The 12352-nt window shown below is 41.1% G+C and overlaps 1 protein-coding gene across 3 annotated transcripts in view; it reads left to right on the plus strand.

Annotated features, from left to right (window-relative positions):
- The first annotated feature begins 313 nt into the window (after nucleotides 1-313).
- KY (kyphoscoliosis peptidase) overlaps nucleotides 314-12352 on the plus strand; it is a 38856-nt gene continuing 26817 nt past the window's right edge. For 2 of the 3 annotated variants that reach the window (XM_044292379.1, XM_044292381.1), the window contains exons 1-2: nucleotides 314-631; nucleotides 11502-11564. In XM_044292379.1, coding sequence (XP_044148314.1) covers nucleotides 517-631; nucleotides 11502-11564 — 178 coding nt within the window. In that variant the 5' untranslated portion in view covers nucleotides 314-516. Of the gene's footprint in view, nucleotides 632-11119; nucleotides 11565-12352 lie in introns of those variants that run through there. The other variant, XM_044292380.1, reaches the window with a different exon arrangement.

The raw sequence follows: 12352 nt of genomic DNA on the forward strand, positions 1-12352 counted from the left end.
ATCAACAGATAATATTTGTAAGTAATCTGATATGTAACAGGCCTCCATCATAAACAACATTCCAAGAAAGTACACAGTCCCGGTTTTATCTACACCACAAACTGTGTAAGAAGAGGCATCTTAGCTTGAACTACAGTTTTAGCTTGGCAAGCGTCCCAAGTGTTCTCTTCAACAAGCTCACATTGAGCCAGAGAAGGCTGGCACATAATGCAGAACAGGTGTGCAAACTGCTGCTAAACCATGTCCCAGGGAAAACGAGAGGAAACCCCATCTGCAGGGGGTCTCAGCTATCAGAGTAACTGAGTACAGAGTCCTCAGGGTCCCCTTTCTCCAGGGTGCTAATGGAAAGCTGGACGCTGTGGCCAGAATTTGTTAGCAGTGGTTCTGCAGGGAGGGGGTAGGAGAGAGGATTGGAAAGTAAAAGCTGGGGTTTGTTGCTGGCTGTCCTGCAGAAAGACTGGCCAGGCACTGCAGTAGCTGCTATCTCATCTGACTATACAGTGTCTGCTCTCAGCTATGGAGATAAGGCAGGACTATAACTCATTACGCATAAATCTGATGCTTATAGTGCAAGCCCAGGACAAGCAGACTGAAGAAAACCAAGACCAGGAGTCCGCTCACCAAACGCAAGGTACAAAAACATATATGCAGCTCTGCTATTGATATCTCTGCACGTGGGGGACCATGAAGAGGGCGAAAGAACTAACCAGATGAGAAAGGAATGACAGCACAACACTGACACTGGTGGGGTCCACGGCCCCTTTCACACAACTGTATATTAGCATTGTGTTCCTGCTTGTGAAAGGACAAATCTTAAGGGGATAGTATTGTTCATACTTGTGTGATTGATCATATAGATATATATATATTATTTTTTTTTGTAAGAATTAAATATCCAAAAATGTCAAACGGGTATATATTTGTATTGGATATACTATCTATCTATATACTATCTATCTATCTATCTATCTATCTATCTATCTATCTATCAACTATCTAAAATAGCAAAGTGGCAGCACTCTGAAAAAGTATAAAAAATGCAAAAAGTTTATTTACCCATGTGGATATGCAATGTTTCGGCTCAACCTTAGAGCCTTCCTCATCTGCTTGAGAAAGGCTCTAAGGTTGAGCCAAAACTTCTCATATCCACATGTGTGAATAAACTTTTTGAATTTTTTTATACTTTTTCAGAGTGCTCCCTTTTTGCTATTTTAGATACTGGGCAATAAGTCTAGTCCCCTCAGGCGTGCACCTATTTTGTTCTTTAATTATTATTTTTTCTCTAGTACTGCCAGTTTCCTGCTTTTCTATCTATCTATCTATCTATCATCCATTCATTTATCTATTATACAAGTCCTCCATGACATACGGATGCATTATGGTTTACTTCCCCCAATGAGTTCATTTGAACTGCATACCTGATTGGAAAAGGACCCTGTGTTGCATTGAGTACTGGGGAGGAATTGTCTTCTTACTATTTTTCATGGACAGAATGGATCGTTACTCCAAGGTCAGTGCAGTCTACTCTTACACAGTCGGGCCGGGAAGTACTGTAGTGAGAATACAGCACATTCGTTAACAGCTCCCCAACATAGGAGATTGGGGTATCAGTTTCAAGTTCCAAAAGCACCCCATTAATTACAATACAATCAGCATCTTGCTCATGCCTGGTGACAAATTCTCTTTAAATGCTATTAAGGCTCCATTCACACGTTCGCATTTTGCAGAACGGAATTGCGGACCCATTCAATTCTATGGGCCAGCACGATGTGCTGCCCGGACACGGAATTGCAGACCCGCACTTCTGGGTCCGCACTTACGTTCCGCAAAAAAATAGAACATGTCCTATTCTTGTCCGCAATTGCGCACAAGAACAGGCATGCTCTATTAGTGCCGGCAATGTGCGGTCCGCAAAATGCGGAACGCACATTGCCGATGTCCGTGTTTTGAGGATCCGTGGATCCGCAAAACACGTTGCGGACGTGTGAATGGAGACTAAATCTACATGTGACTACATCTAGATGTATATTGTTCCGCTGCAGCAGAGCTTGGCATTTGGGATTAATTCTGTGCTGTTTTCCATCGAAATGGACAGTTAAAGACATCCTGTCACCATGAAAGCCAGTGTAATCTGCAGGCAGTATGCTATAGAGCAGGAGGAGCTGAGCAGATTGATATATAGTTTTAGGGAGGAAAGATTCAGTAAAATGTATTTATGCATTGAGGGGGTAATTTATGAAGTTGAAATAGGCCTATATTAGGCCTATTTCAGGCGCAATATTGCAGCGCAACAATTAGTCGCGCTGCGGTCTACGACTTCTCCCCGCTCATGCTAGGTCTAAAAAAGTGGATATGGCGTGGGCAGGGAAGAGGATAGGCTTGTGGGCTGTCTCATTTACCATTATCTACACCTGTTTCAGGTGTAGAAAAAGTATTCAAAATTTAGCAGGCGCTAACTTTTCCACTGGACACATGTTAGTTTATTGATTAAAATAGTTCAAAAAATATATAAAAATAAATTGATAAATAGTAGCTCCTCGACTCGATCGCTAAAAGTGATAAAACAGCTCCTCAAATACAAATGCTGACTATGACTGTATAATAGTGCACATATATATATATATATATGTATAGCAGTGCATAAAAACAGTCCCAATGTTAGAGGCGCTATTATGTAGCAGCTTGGATTCAATGATATGAGTCCATGATTCCAATTATTAAATGAAAAGTCCCCGAATTGTGCACGCCATATTAGATAAATGTCACCAGGGTAACAGTTTCACAAACCACAATACATCTGCTGTCCCCGAATATGTTACTTTATATGCCACAATCAAATTATTGTCGTCAGAACAGTACTTCACCTTTCAATATCAGTGATAATAGGGTAACTTGAATTTCCGGGGATAATGCCGTTCCGAGGATGTGCCTAGACGCGGCGTCCCGCGTAGTCTGTGGCACTGGTCTTACCTCTAGTTTAGGCCTTCCCCTTTGCAGAGTTCCCTGTGTTGACGATTCTTCTCCGGTGGTGTTTTGCTTGTCTCGTGGCTAAAGATGAGCGCTGCGCTGTGTGTGGTTGTGGTAGTCGGTGTTCCTCGTAGTTACTGGCGGCGTGTATTTCTGGGTATAGTGACGTAGTTGTCCGCGTGACTCAGGGTTTCGATCAGGTCCGATCGGGTGATCCGTTTCAGGTTTAGAAAAAGGTCTAAATGTAAGACAGCAAGAAAGCTGTCTTACATTTAAAAGCAGCAGTAAAACTGCCGAAGTTGTGAAGAGGCCGGCGTCTCTTCACAACTCTGGCGGATCCACTACCAGGTATATAGGGGTTTATTAAGACCAGCGTCTAAAACACCAGTCGTAATAAATGAACCCCTTAATCTCTGCTTCTCTGAGTTCAGTTGTACACGGGGGCTGTTTTATTAGTGACCAACAGCTATTTCTGTAAACATACATTTCACATGGTTGTGTTTGGTCTAGGAAACACATCTGTGTTATGGCTGCCTTTTCTGGCCTGAACTCTCCACTTCTGATCCAAACTCACAGCATCATGACTTATGAAGTTGTAAGCTCCTGCATGACCGTGGATCTACTGTACTGTACTCACTGCATTATGTAAGTATGGCAAAGAAGAACCACAGACATGGGAGTACAGTACAGTAGACCCACAGTCAGGCAGGAACTCACAGCATCATAAGTCATTATGAGGCTGTGAGTTCTGGTCAAAGGAGTAGTGTTTGGTCTGGGAAATGCAGCCATCACACGAAGCATGCTTCCTAACCAAACATGCTTGTGTGAAAATGACCTTATGCCTATAATGCTAGGAATCACTGATAAGACAGCCCCTGTGTACAACTGAGCTCAGAATAAAACTGAGATATTAATGTATAAATTACATGTTTAGCAGAATCTTTTCCCGCAAAACTAGATACCAATCTGCTCAGCTCCTCCTGCTCTATAACATGCTGCAGATTAAACAGCATTTTGAGGCTCTTTTGTAGGACTGCTTGTAGTATTGAGAATGTTGGGGGGGAATTTATTAAGCCCCGCACGTCAGAATTCTGTCTTGAAAAAGTGGCAAAATAGGGCTTCTGCAAATTTTTTAAGGTCATTTTTACACCACTCCAAAATGGGCACTGTTAGCTCCAAAGTGGCCGTTGTTTGCACCACGCACTCCAACGTGGGCACTGTTACCTATGTTAATTAGTTTCACTCGAGATTTATCATGGAGGCTCAAAAAAGTCCCAAAGCCACTCGAGTACGGGGTGGTGTAGAAATCTTGACTAGTATTTCTAGACACAAGTGTTAGGTTTGAAGATGAGCCACATTTAACAGAGGTGCCACAATTTGGCACAAAGTTCACAAACGCAGAATCAAGGAAAACTGACTTCAAATATTGGCCTATTGATAAATACGGCGACCGAGCCACAGGAGGTGTAGTGGTTCAGTGAGTGTACTAGTGATGAGGTGCCGAGGATAGTAGTACTCACAGTTAAGTTGTCCCTTGGGGCCGTCGCACAGTGGATGGAAGTACAGCACTAAATCCTCCGGGGAACTCCCTATTGCAGGGAACACCAGCCAGATGGAAGTTAAGGTGCCCTTAATGGTGGTGGTGTTTAGGGTGTTTGTGGCGGCTGGGCCCCTGGTTCGTGACACCAGCACCATAAGTTGCAAATGTTCAGTGTAGTAGTAGTAATAAAGAGTCGGTTGTTGTAAAACAATTGAACATTTACTGGAATCAACAGTCTCAAGGCAGATGTTACAGTCCATCAATAAAGTGCATTCATATGGCACCAGTAATGATTCAGATGTTAAGGTAATTGTAATCCTTATATCAGGTTTAGGCAATTGTCAATGGAGGGATTTTCTAATGCTGTTACTTGACAGGCGAAGACTGAGTATATTTACTTTAAGTCCCAACTATAGCACTCTGGTACTACAGTAGTGGGACGCTGCAAATTTGAATTAATGCCGGATCCGGCATTCCGGCAAGTGTTCAGTATTTTTGGCCGGAGAGAAAACTGCAGCATGCAGCATTTCCTGAACTCGAAATGTTTTTTTACAGTATAAATTAATTTCTGAAGCTATTATGCAAAGTCTCGCAAGACTTCGCAAAGTAATAACTTCGGCTCATCAGAGCCAATACATTCTAATACTGTACGGAGCTCCTGCTCCGTACAGTATTAGAACAAAGTTTTATGCAAATCGACTTCGGATGTTTCATCCGAAGTCGATTCGCTCATCTCTATTCATGACCATGTAGAAATATTGGTGTGTAACGATTTGGTTACTTCGGGTGGAATTTCCATATAACAAATACATAAATAGTCAGGCTAAGTCCTGCTGAGCATGAGATGCTCCATGCTGTGTCTTTCACATCAACTAATAGATGGAGCATTAATAAAATGAAAGCTTTTAAGCATCTTATACATGAAAAAAAAAGATATTTTTAGATATGAAAAAAATAACACTGGGCAGCACCGCAATCCAGACAGTAAAGCAGGAGTGCCAGCGGCTTTAGATGCGATCCACCAACCAAATATAAAGAAAGAAACTCCACGGCACTTCCAAAAAATAATGTATTTTATTCCACCAGATGCAACGTTTCGGTTCTCTCAATGGAACCTTTTTCAAGCAAAGCTTGCTTAAGAAAGGTTCCATTGAGAGGACCGAAACGTCGCATCTGGTGGAATAAAATACGCACATTATTTTTTGGAAGTGCCGTGGAGTTTCTTTCTTTATATTTTTAGATATGGTTATGGAGCTGTCTAAGCTGCAAAAGTCTGTTGGCTAATTTGCTTCTTTGCTTCTTTGAAGGCTTGTTTTGCCTGACACACCTGCATGTACCTCTCTTCACTCCATCGCTGTTCCTCTGCATCCCTTCAGCGGGCATGGTGCTTTGTCATAGCAACTAGCGCCCAATGATAATGCCATCGATCTGAGCACCCAATTGCCTGCTAGGGCAATCAGAAACAAATCAATTCATGGTGGTCTTGTGGTCCTTGCAAGATTTTCAGTCCCTGACCTTTCACACTGCCTCTAGCCTTCCTATTACTGCTTTCCTATGTATTGATCCTGCTTTCCTAACTCGACGTGGTCTCTCACCTTGCCCTTTTCCCTATAGTTAAATAGTTACATAGTTAATACGGTTGAAAGAAGACATAGGTCAATCAAGTTCAACCAAGGGATAGATGGGGATTCGAATCCTAGAAGGAAGTGAGACTCAGATTTCTACATATTTTCATAAGCATTAATGTTATTTACTTCTAAGAATTCATCTAAACCCTTTTAAAAACTGTCCACTGTTCCTGCTGTGACCAAGTCCTGAGGAAGTCTATTCCGCAGACTCACAGTTCTTACAGTAAAGAAGTTTTGACGCTTCTGGAGACTGAACTTTTTCCTCTGCAATCCGAGGCAGTGCCCCCTTGTATTTTGAGGTCATTTTACATGGAACTGTTTTTCTCCGTATTTTTTGTATGGCCCATTTATATATTTGTATAGGTTAATCATGTCCTGCCTTAGCTGTCTCTTCTCAAGACTAAATAAATTAAATTCTTTTAGTCTTTCTTCGGAACTAAGACCCTCCATGCCCCTTATCAGTTTAGTCGCTCTCCTCTGTACTTTTTCCAGCTGCAGTGCATCTATTCTATGGACTGGTGCCCTCAACTGAACTGCATATTCCAGATGAGGCCGCACCAATGCGTTGTAAAGTGGTAATATCCCTGCCCTGCGAGTCCATGCCTCGTTTAATGCATGACAATATCCTGGTGGCCTTAAAAGCAGCTGATTGACATTGTATGCTGTTATTTAATCTACCATCTACAAGGACACCCAAATCCTTCTCTATAAGTAACTCTCCCAGTGTTACATCCCCTAGGACATATGAAGCACGGAGATTATTACTATCAAGATGCATAACTTTACATTTATCCACATTGAACCTGATTTGCCAAGTTGATGCCTAATCACTTAGAGTGTTCAAGTCAGCTTGTAGTTTATGGACATCTTTCATAGAATGTACAGTACTACATAGCTTAGTTTGACCTCTCTATTACACCATTTGGACTTGTTCATGGTTGATATTCAGGTTCTGACTGATTGCTATGCTTGACTATTCTCCGGTTCTACATCAATGCCATGTTCCACAGTTAATCAGTAGCTACTTTAAGGACTAGGACCACAACCTGAGGATCCAACTGATAAGTTCAAACTTCCTTGCGGGGATTCCTAGTGAAGATAGGGAGCCTCTATTAGGGTGCTTTTACATTTCTAATTAATGACTGCTAATTAGTGGAGTTAAAGCACTACATTTACATGCAGCAATCACCTCCACAATATGAGGATGAGCGTTGGCTACTGTTACCACGCATACTGCTGCATTGTTTCACGATCTGCTGCCAATTATTTAGGTGTAAACTATTGTTTCACTCAATAAAGGAGCCTTTCACTCATTAATTGGGTGGATTGTGGCATCTTAAAACAGGAAGATTATCGGAAATGAGCATTCGTAGGAACTTTTGTTCCCAATAATCGTCTCAAACTTTAGGCTGCGTAAATCTAGCTTTTAGCCAGTGCCAGATTGATTGCAGTGGCATGTCCAGAGCTCAGTGGGTGTTCACTTTAAAGTATGCTCTCTTTGACCTAGCCTGTGTCTCTTTATTTCCTCCATCTCCCTCTCGAGTGCTTGCAATGCTGTATAAGCTTTGATTTCTGAGAGAAAATGCAGCTAAATAGTGATAAAATTTGACCTGCTTTGGCCACAGGAGCCTCCACAATGCTAACTGATTACATCAGCAAAAGCAAGGGTGAAAGGGAAGAGGATGTAATCATGATTAGGGATGAGTGAACTTGTGTTTTTAAGTTTGGCGTACAAGGTTCGGGATATCAAAGAATTCCGTTATGGATTCCGCTACCATAATTTATGGTTCGTGGTAGTGGAATCCATAACGGAATTCTTAGATAACCTGAACCTCGTACACCGAACTTGAAAACACAAGTTCACTCAACACTAATCATGATCACAAACTGCACAAAGTTTTGCATGGTACCTGTAGGTGTAAACTATAGCATATTTTTGATCAAGACTTTTTGCACACTTGCTTTATTTTTTACTTCAGACACATTGGGACATATAAAAAGGATGCAAATATTTTGTAATATCCATACATTTTGTAATATTCATACTCATTTTAAATGTACTTTGTATTTGTGTGTAAATTAATTAGGAGTAACTTCAGAAACATTTTTGATAGCACATACAGACATATCAAAGCTTTTGATTGATGGGGGTCTGCTGTCACTAAATTAGTACATTCTTTTCTCCATCCAGAGGATGAAAATTGTAAAGGATTTGTCCTGATCCTAGCTAGAGTATGAGATGGATTGTATACATTCTAGGCAATCCCTCTGAGTTAAATATATCAGCTGGACATACCCCTCTTGAGGGTATGGGCACACAGCTAAATTCTGTCACTTATTCAGCAGCAGAAAACAGGAGTTTTCTGCTCCTGAATCCACATTCCAAACTCCATCAACGGTTTCCCATTGACTTCAATGTAAAAAAAACTCAACCGTGTGCACACAGTGTAAAAATGGTAGAGATTTTTTCCAGTAGCTGATTTGAAAAACTCTTGAGAAGTGACTCATTACTTCTTAGAAGCAGATTTGATCAATAGGGAACCTCTTGTAAAAACTCCACCAAATTACAAATCTGCCACCAAAAACAAACTATTTTAAGCTACTGATCTTCTACTCATATTTTCTCTGCTGTGGATTTTAACCATGTGAACATAGCCTTAAAGTGAAACCTTGATGCTACAACTGGTCTAAAACTGAGTTTAATAAGGTGCAGAGTCTAAGGAATCCCCAGGTTATGGTCCTTAGAGAAGTTAGTAGCTGTAGCAGGACGCAGCACTGATGAGGCACCTGGAGAGTGGTCAGATGGAGATGTGGGTCAAAGCCAAAAGATCATTCAGGTGTTGCAATCCAAAAGATGCAAATTAAGGCATGGTCAGGTCAGGATTTAAAACCCTAAAAATAGACCACAGGGCGCCTGATGAGATGATATAACTTGCCCACAGCTAGAGTAGATTTCACAGAGTCGACATACACCTGTCCAAGGGAACTATATTTGAAAGTGGTAAAGTTTTAGGACTCTTTGAGAAACCACTATTTTAAAACATAACCTTTATTTCACATTGTTGGAATATATCCCATTGTCAGGGCCATCCTATGGTTTTTAGGAGGCACGAGACACGGGATCGCCCCTATCGGGGTGGCTATTCCGTTTGTAGGTAGGGCGGCAGAGATAGGGACAATATTAGGGATACTGCCCCACACCCTATACTAATGCTATGTCTACTATTACCCACCTACAACCATATGAGATCGGAATAAAATGTTGCTTTACTTTTTTCTTTCTTTTTTCTTTATTGTATATCTATATGGGTGAATTGATATTAAATAATGAATTAAAGGTTATGTAAAATAGTGGTTTCTCAGTGAGTCCCACAGCTTGAGTAGACAGATACAAAGTCTGTAACATCATTTCTACAGCAAAAGCACCAGTAGTACTATGCAAGAAGATGCACAGTGTGTATGTAGTCTGCTGGGGTGACCTGATAATTTAAAAGAATGGTACAGTATAGAACCTGGAATAGCAGGGCAGGGGACAAAAAGGTTAGACCCTTAGGAAGGTGACAATTCCCTCCACCCCCCTTGGCTAGAATGGGTGCACAATGTGTGCAGGAGCTTCTGGGCATGGTCTGTATGCAGTAGATAGTGATAGGCTGTTTAGGCCCTTCCAGCAGATGTCACAATCCCTCCAGGGCAGACCATCTCCATCACTTCACAGTTGTCAATGCAATAATTCCATCCTGCTGAAAAAAACATTATAGAGAAGAAGGCACATTCTAATTTTTGAGGGAAGATGACTCCTACATTCATGATCAAAGTTGATCAAAAGCACTAACCAACCACAGCTTCAGAAGCAAAAAAAGCCGAATGTCCCTCCAGATATTGTCCTGAATATAGGTGGATATGGCATCTCTCTCTGGTAATGAGATGCATGAAATTGATTGTGCAGTCGTAGGGGACTGCTTCTCAGCTTTCTATTTAGAGAACACCTCAGCATAGTCAGAGTGTTGTGGAGGAAGTCCAGAAGGCGCTTCTAGCTACAGAAGAAAAAGCAGAAGGAGAAAGAACCTGAAGACATCTCTGGAAACAGATCGATCCCTCAGAAATAAGTTATCTAGTAGACCAATTAAAAGCAGGGTTATCTAGACAGAGTCAAGAAGTCCAACAAGATTGGATAGGTGTCAGATGGTAGAACCAGAAAGGTAACTCACAATGTAACAGACCAGCCTGCAACCAAACAGGTGAGGTGCATTAACAAACTAGACCTTCTTGATTGTTGGAGCCATTCCTTGTCATTAGAAAAGTGATTAGTCCAGATGTAACAATTAGAGATGAGCGAATCGTTAGTAACAATGTAAGCTACAGCATTTGGGTAAAAGTGACAGGTTCCCTTAAAAGCGGAACATTGCAGAAGCAGTGGTGGATGCGCATTATGGTGCATCAACTCTTATGGAGGATCACCAGGAAGAGTTGTAGTGAGTAGATGGCAAGGTCATTGCATTCTAAGCGAGGTAATGTTCAAGCTAGGGCTCATCCAAAGAGGAAAGGTAATTGTTGATCCAGAGATCTTCCCATATATTGCTCCAATTGCTTTCCTACATTTTCTTCAGGCAGGCATAACCCATTTAGCTCAGCTTTATCTCAGCTGCTACATCTGCATATATATAAATACATACATTTAGACAATTATACACTATTACATGGGACCTCTTGATTAATTGCTCTTAGGGAAACCCACAATCTAAAATTGAATTATCCAAATCAGACAATCTATAGTAAATCATATGAGATGATGAAAACAATAATGTGTGTGGGTCTTTTGGCCTCATGCCTCAGAGAAATTAGTTTGTATACTGAATATTGGCTTAGATGGTAAAAATAGGTAAGGTCTTTGAATGTGCACACCAGCGATAATTCAGACAAATTGAACCTTGCCTTGCTTATGAGAAGATTGCCCGGTCTGTAATGAATAAATTGGGCATACATTTTAGCAGCTTTTTTTTAACCAATTACTGCATGCATCACAATCTGGTGATTAACAAGGATATTATGTACAGTGAGAGCGTCCAAGTCACAGGTCCCATTAATCCTTTTTAGCTTCAGAACTTAATTTATTGGCAACACGAAAGAAATAAGACACCAATTTATTTCTGGTTACAATGGTGTCCTCAATCCAAGGTCACGCTCTGTCATTCATGGTTTTATTACTACTTGGTAAATCAGCTTTAATTTTCACACACTTCATAAGAAATAGGTGGACAACGTTTCTGGCAGGGTTCATACAACACGCATGTGATAACATCTGGGGTACATTTACCATTCACTGTATGCATGGGCCAGTGATATATGATTTACATCTTTTTCATTAGTGACGCCTTCTTTGAAAAACCCTGTTGCTGGGCGCCACATCATCAGTAGCTATGAGAGCCAAGGTAAGTCAATTTCCTTAACATGAGTCAAAATTGTAAGTGTTAACCATAGGTATATCTATCTGGACAATAGTATTACTATTTTCAGGCTGTACAGGTTACTTCACATATCTTCACAGCCAAATGTAAGAAGAAGAAAGAAGAAAATCCCTTTATTGTCCCTCAGTGGGGAAATTTTGGCATAACAGCAGCAATCACATTCACAGGAGCAAAAATAAGAGCAATTAGAAATTAAAGAGTAAAAATACAAGAAAAACATAACAGAATTTACTTAAAAAATTCACTACTGGGTTTCTGGGAACAGTGGTGGTAATAAATCCTAACCGCAGCTGGGAGGAAGGACCTCCGATAATGTTCCTTCGTGCACCTAAGATGCAGCAGTCTGTTACTGAAGGAGCTATCTACCTCCACAACAGCTTTGTGCATGGAGTATGAGACATTGTCTAACAGTGATGTTAATTTTGCTAGAGTTCTTCTGTCTTCCACCTGCTGCACTGGATCAAGGGGACAACCTAGGACAGAGCTGGCCTTCTTAATGAGCTTATCTAATCTCTGTCTCTCAGCCACAGATAAGCTGCTCCCCCAATAAACCACACCGTAGAATATGGCTGATGCCACCACTGAGTCAAAGAAGGTCTTTAGGAACGTCCCCTTCACTCCAAAGGACCTCAGTCTTCTCAACAGATAGAGTCTGCTCTGACCCTTTTTGAAAAGAGCATCAGTGTTATGGCTCCAATCCAGTTTGTTGTTTAGGTGAACACCCAGGTACTTATAAGAGTCCACCACCTCAA

This window comes from Bufo gargarizans, chromosome 4 (genome assembly GCF_014858855.1).
Source record: "Bufo gargarizans isolate SCDJY-AF-19 chromosome 4, ASM1485885v1, whole genome shotgun sequence".
Classification (NCBI taxonomy): domain Eukaryota; kingdom Metazoa; phylum Chordata; class Amphibia; order Anura; family Bufonidae; genus Bufo; species Bufo gargarizans.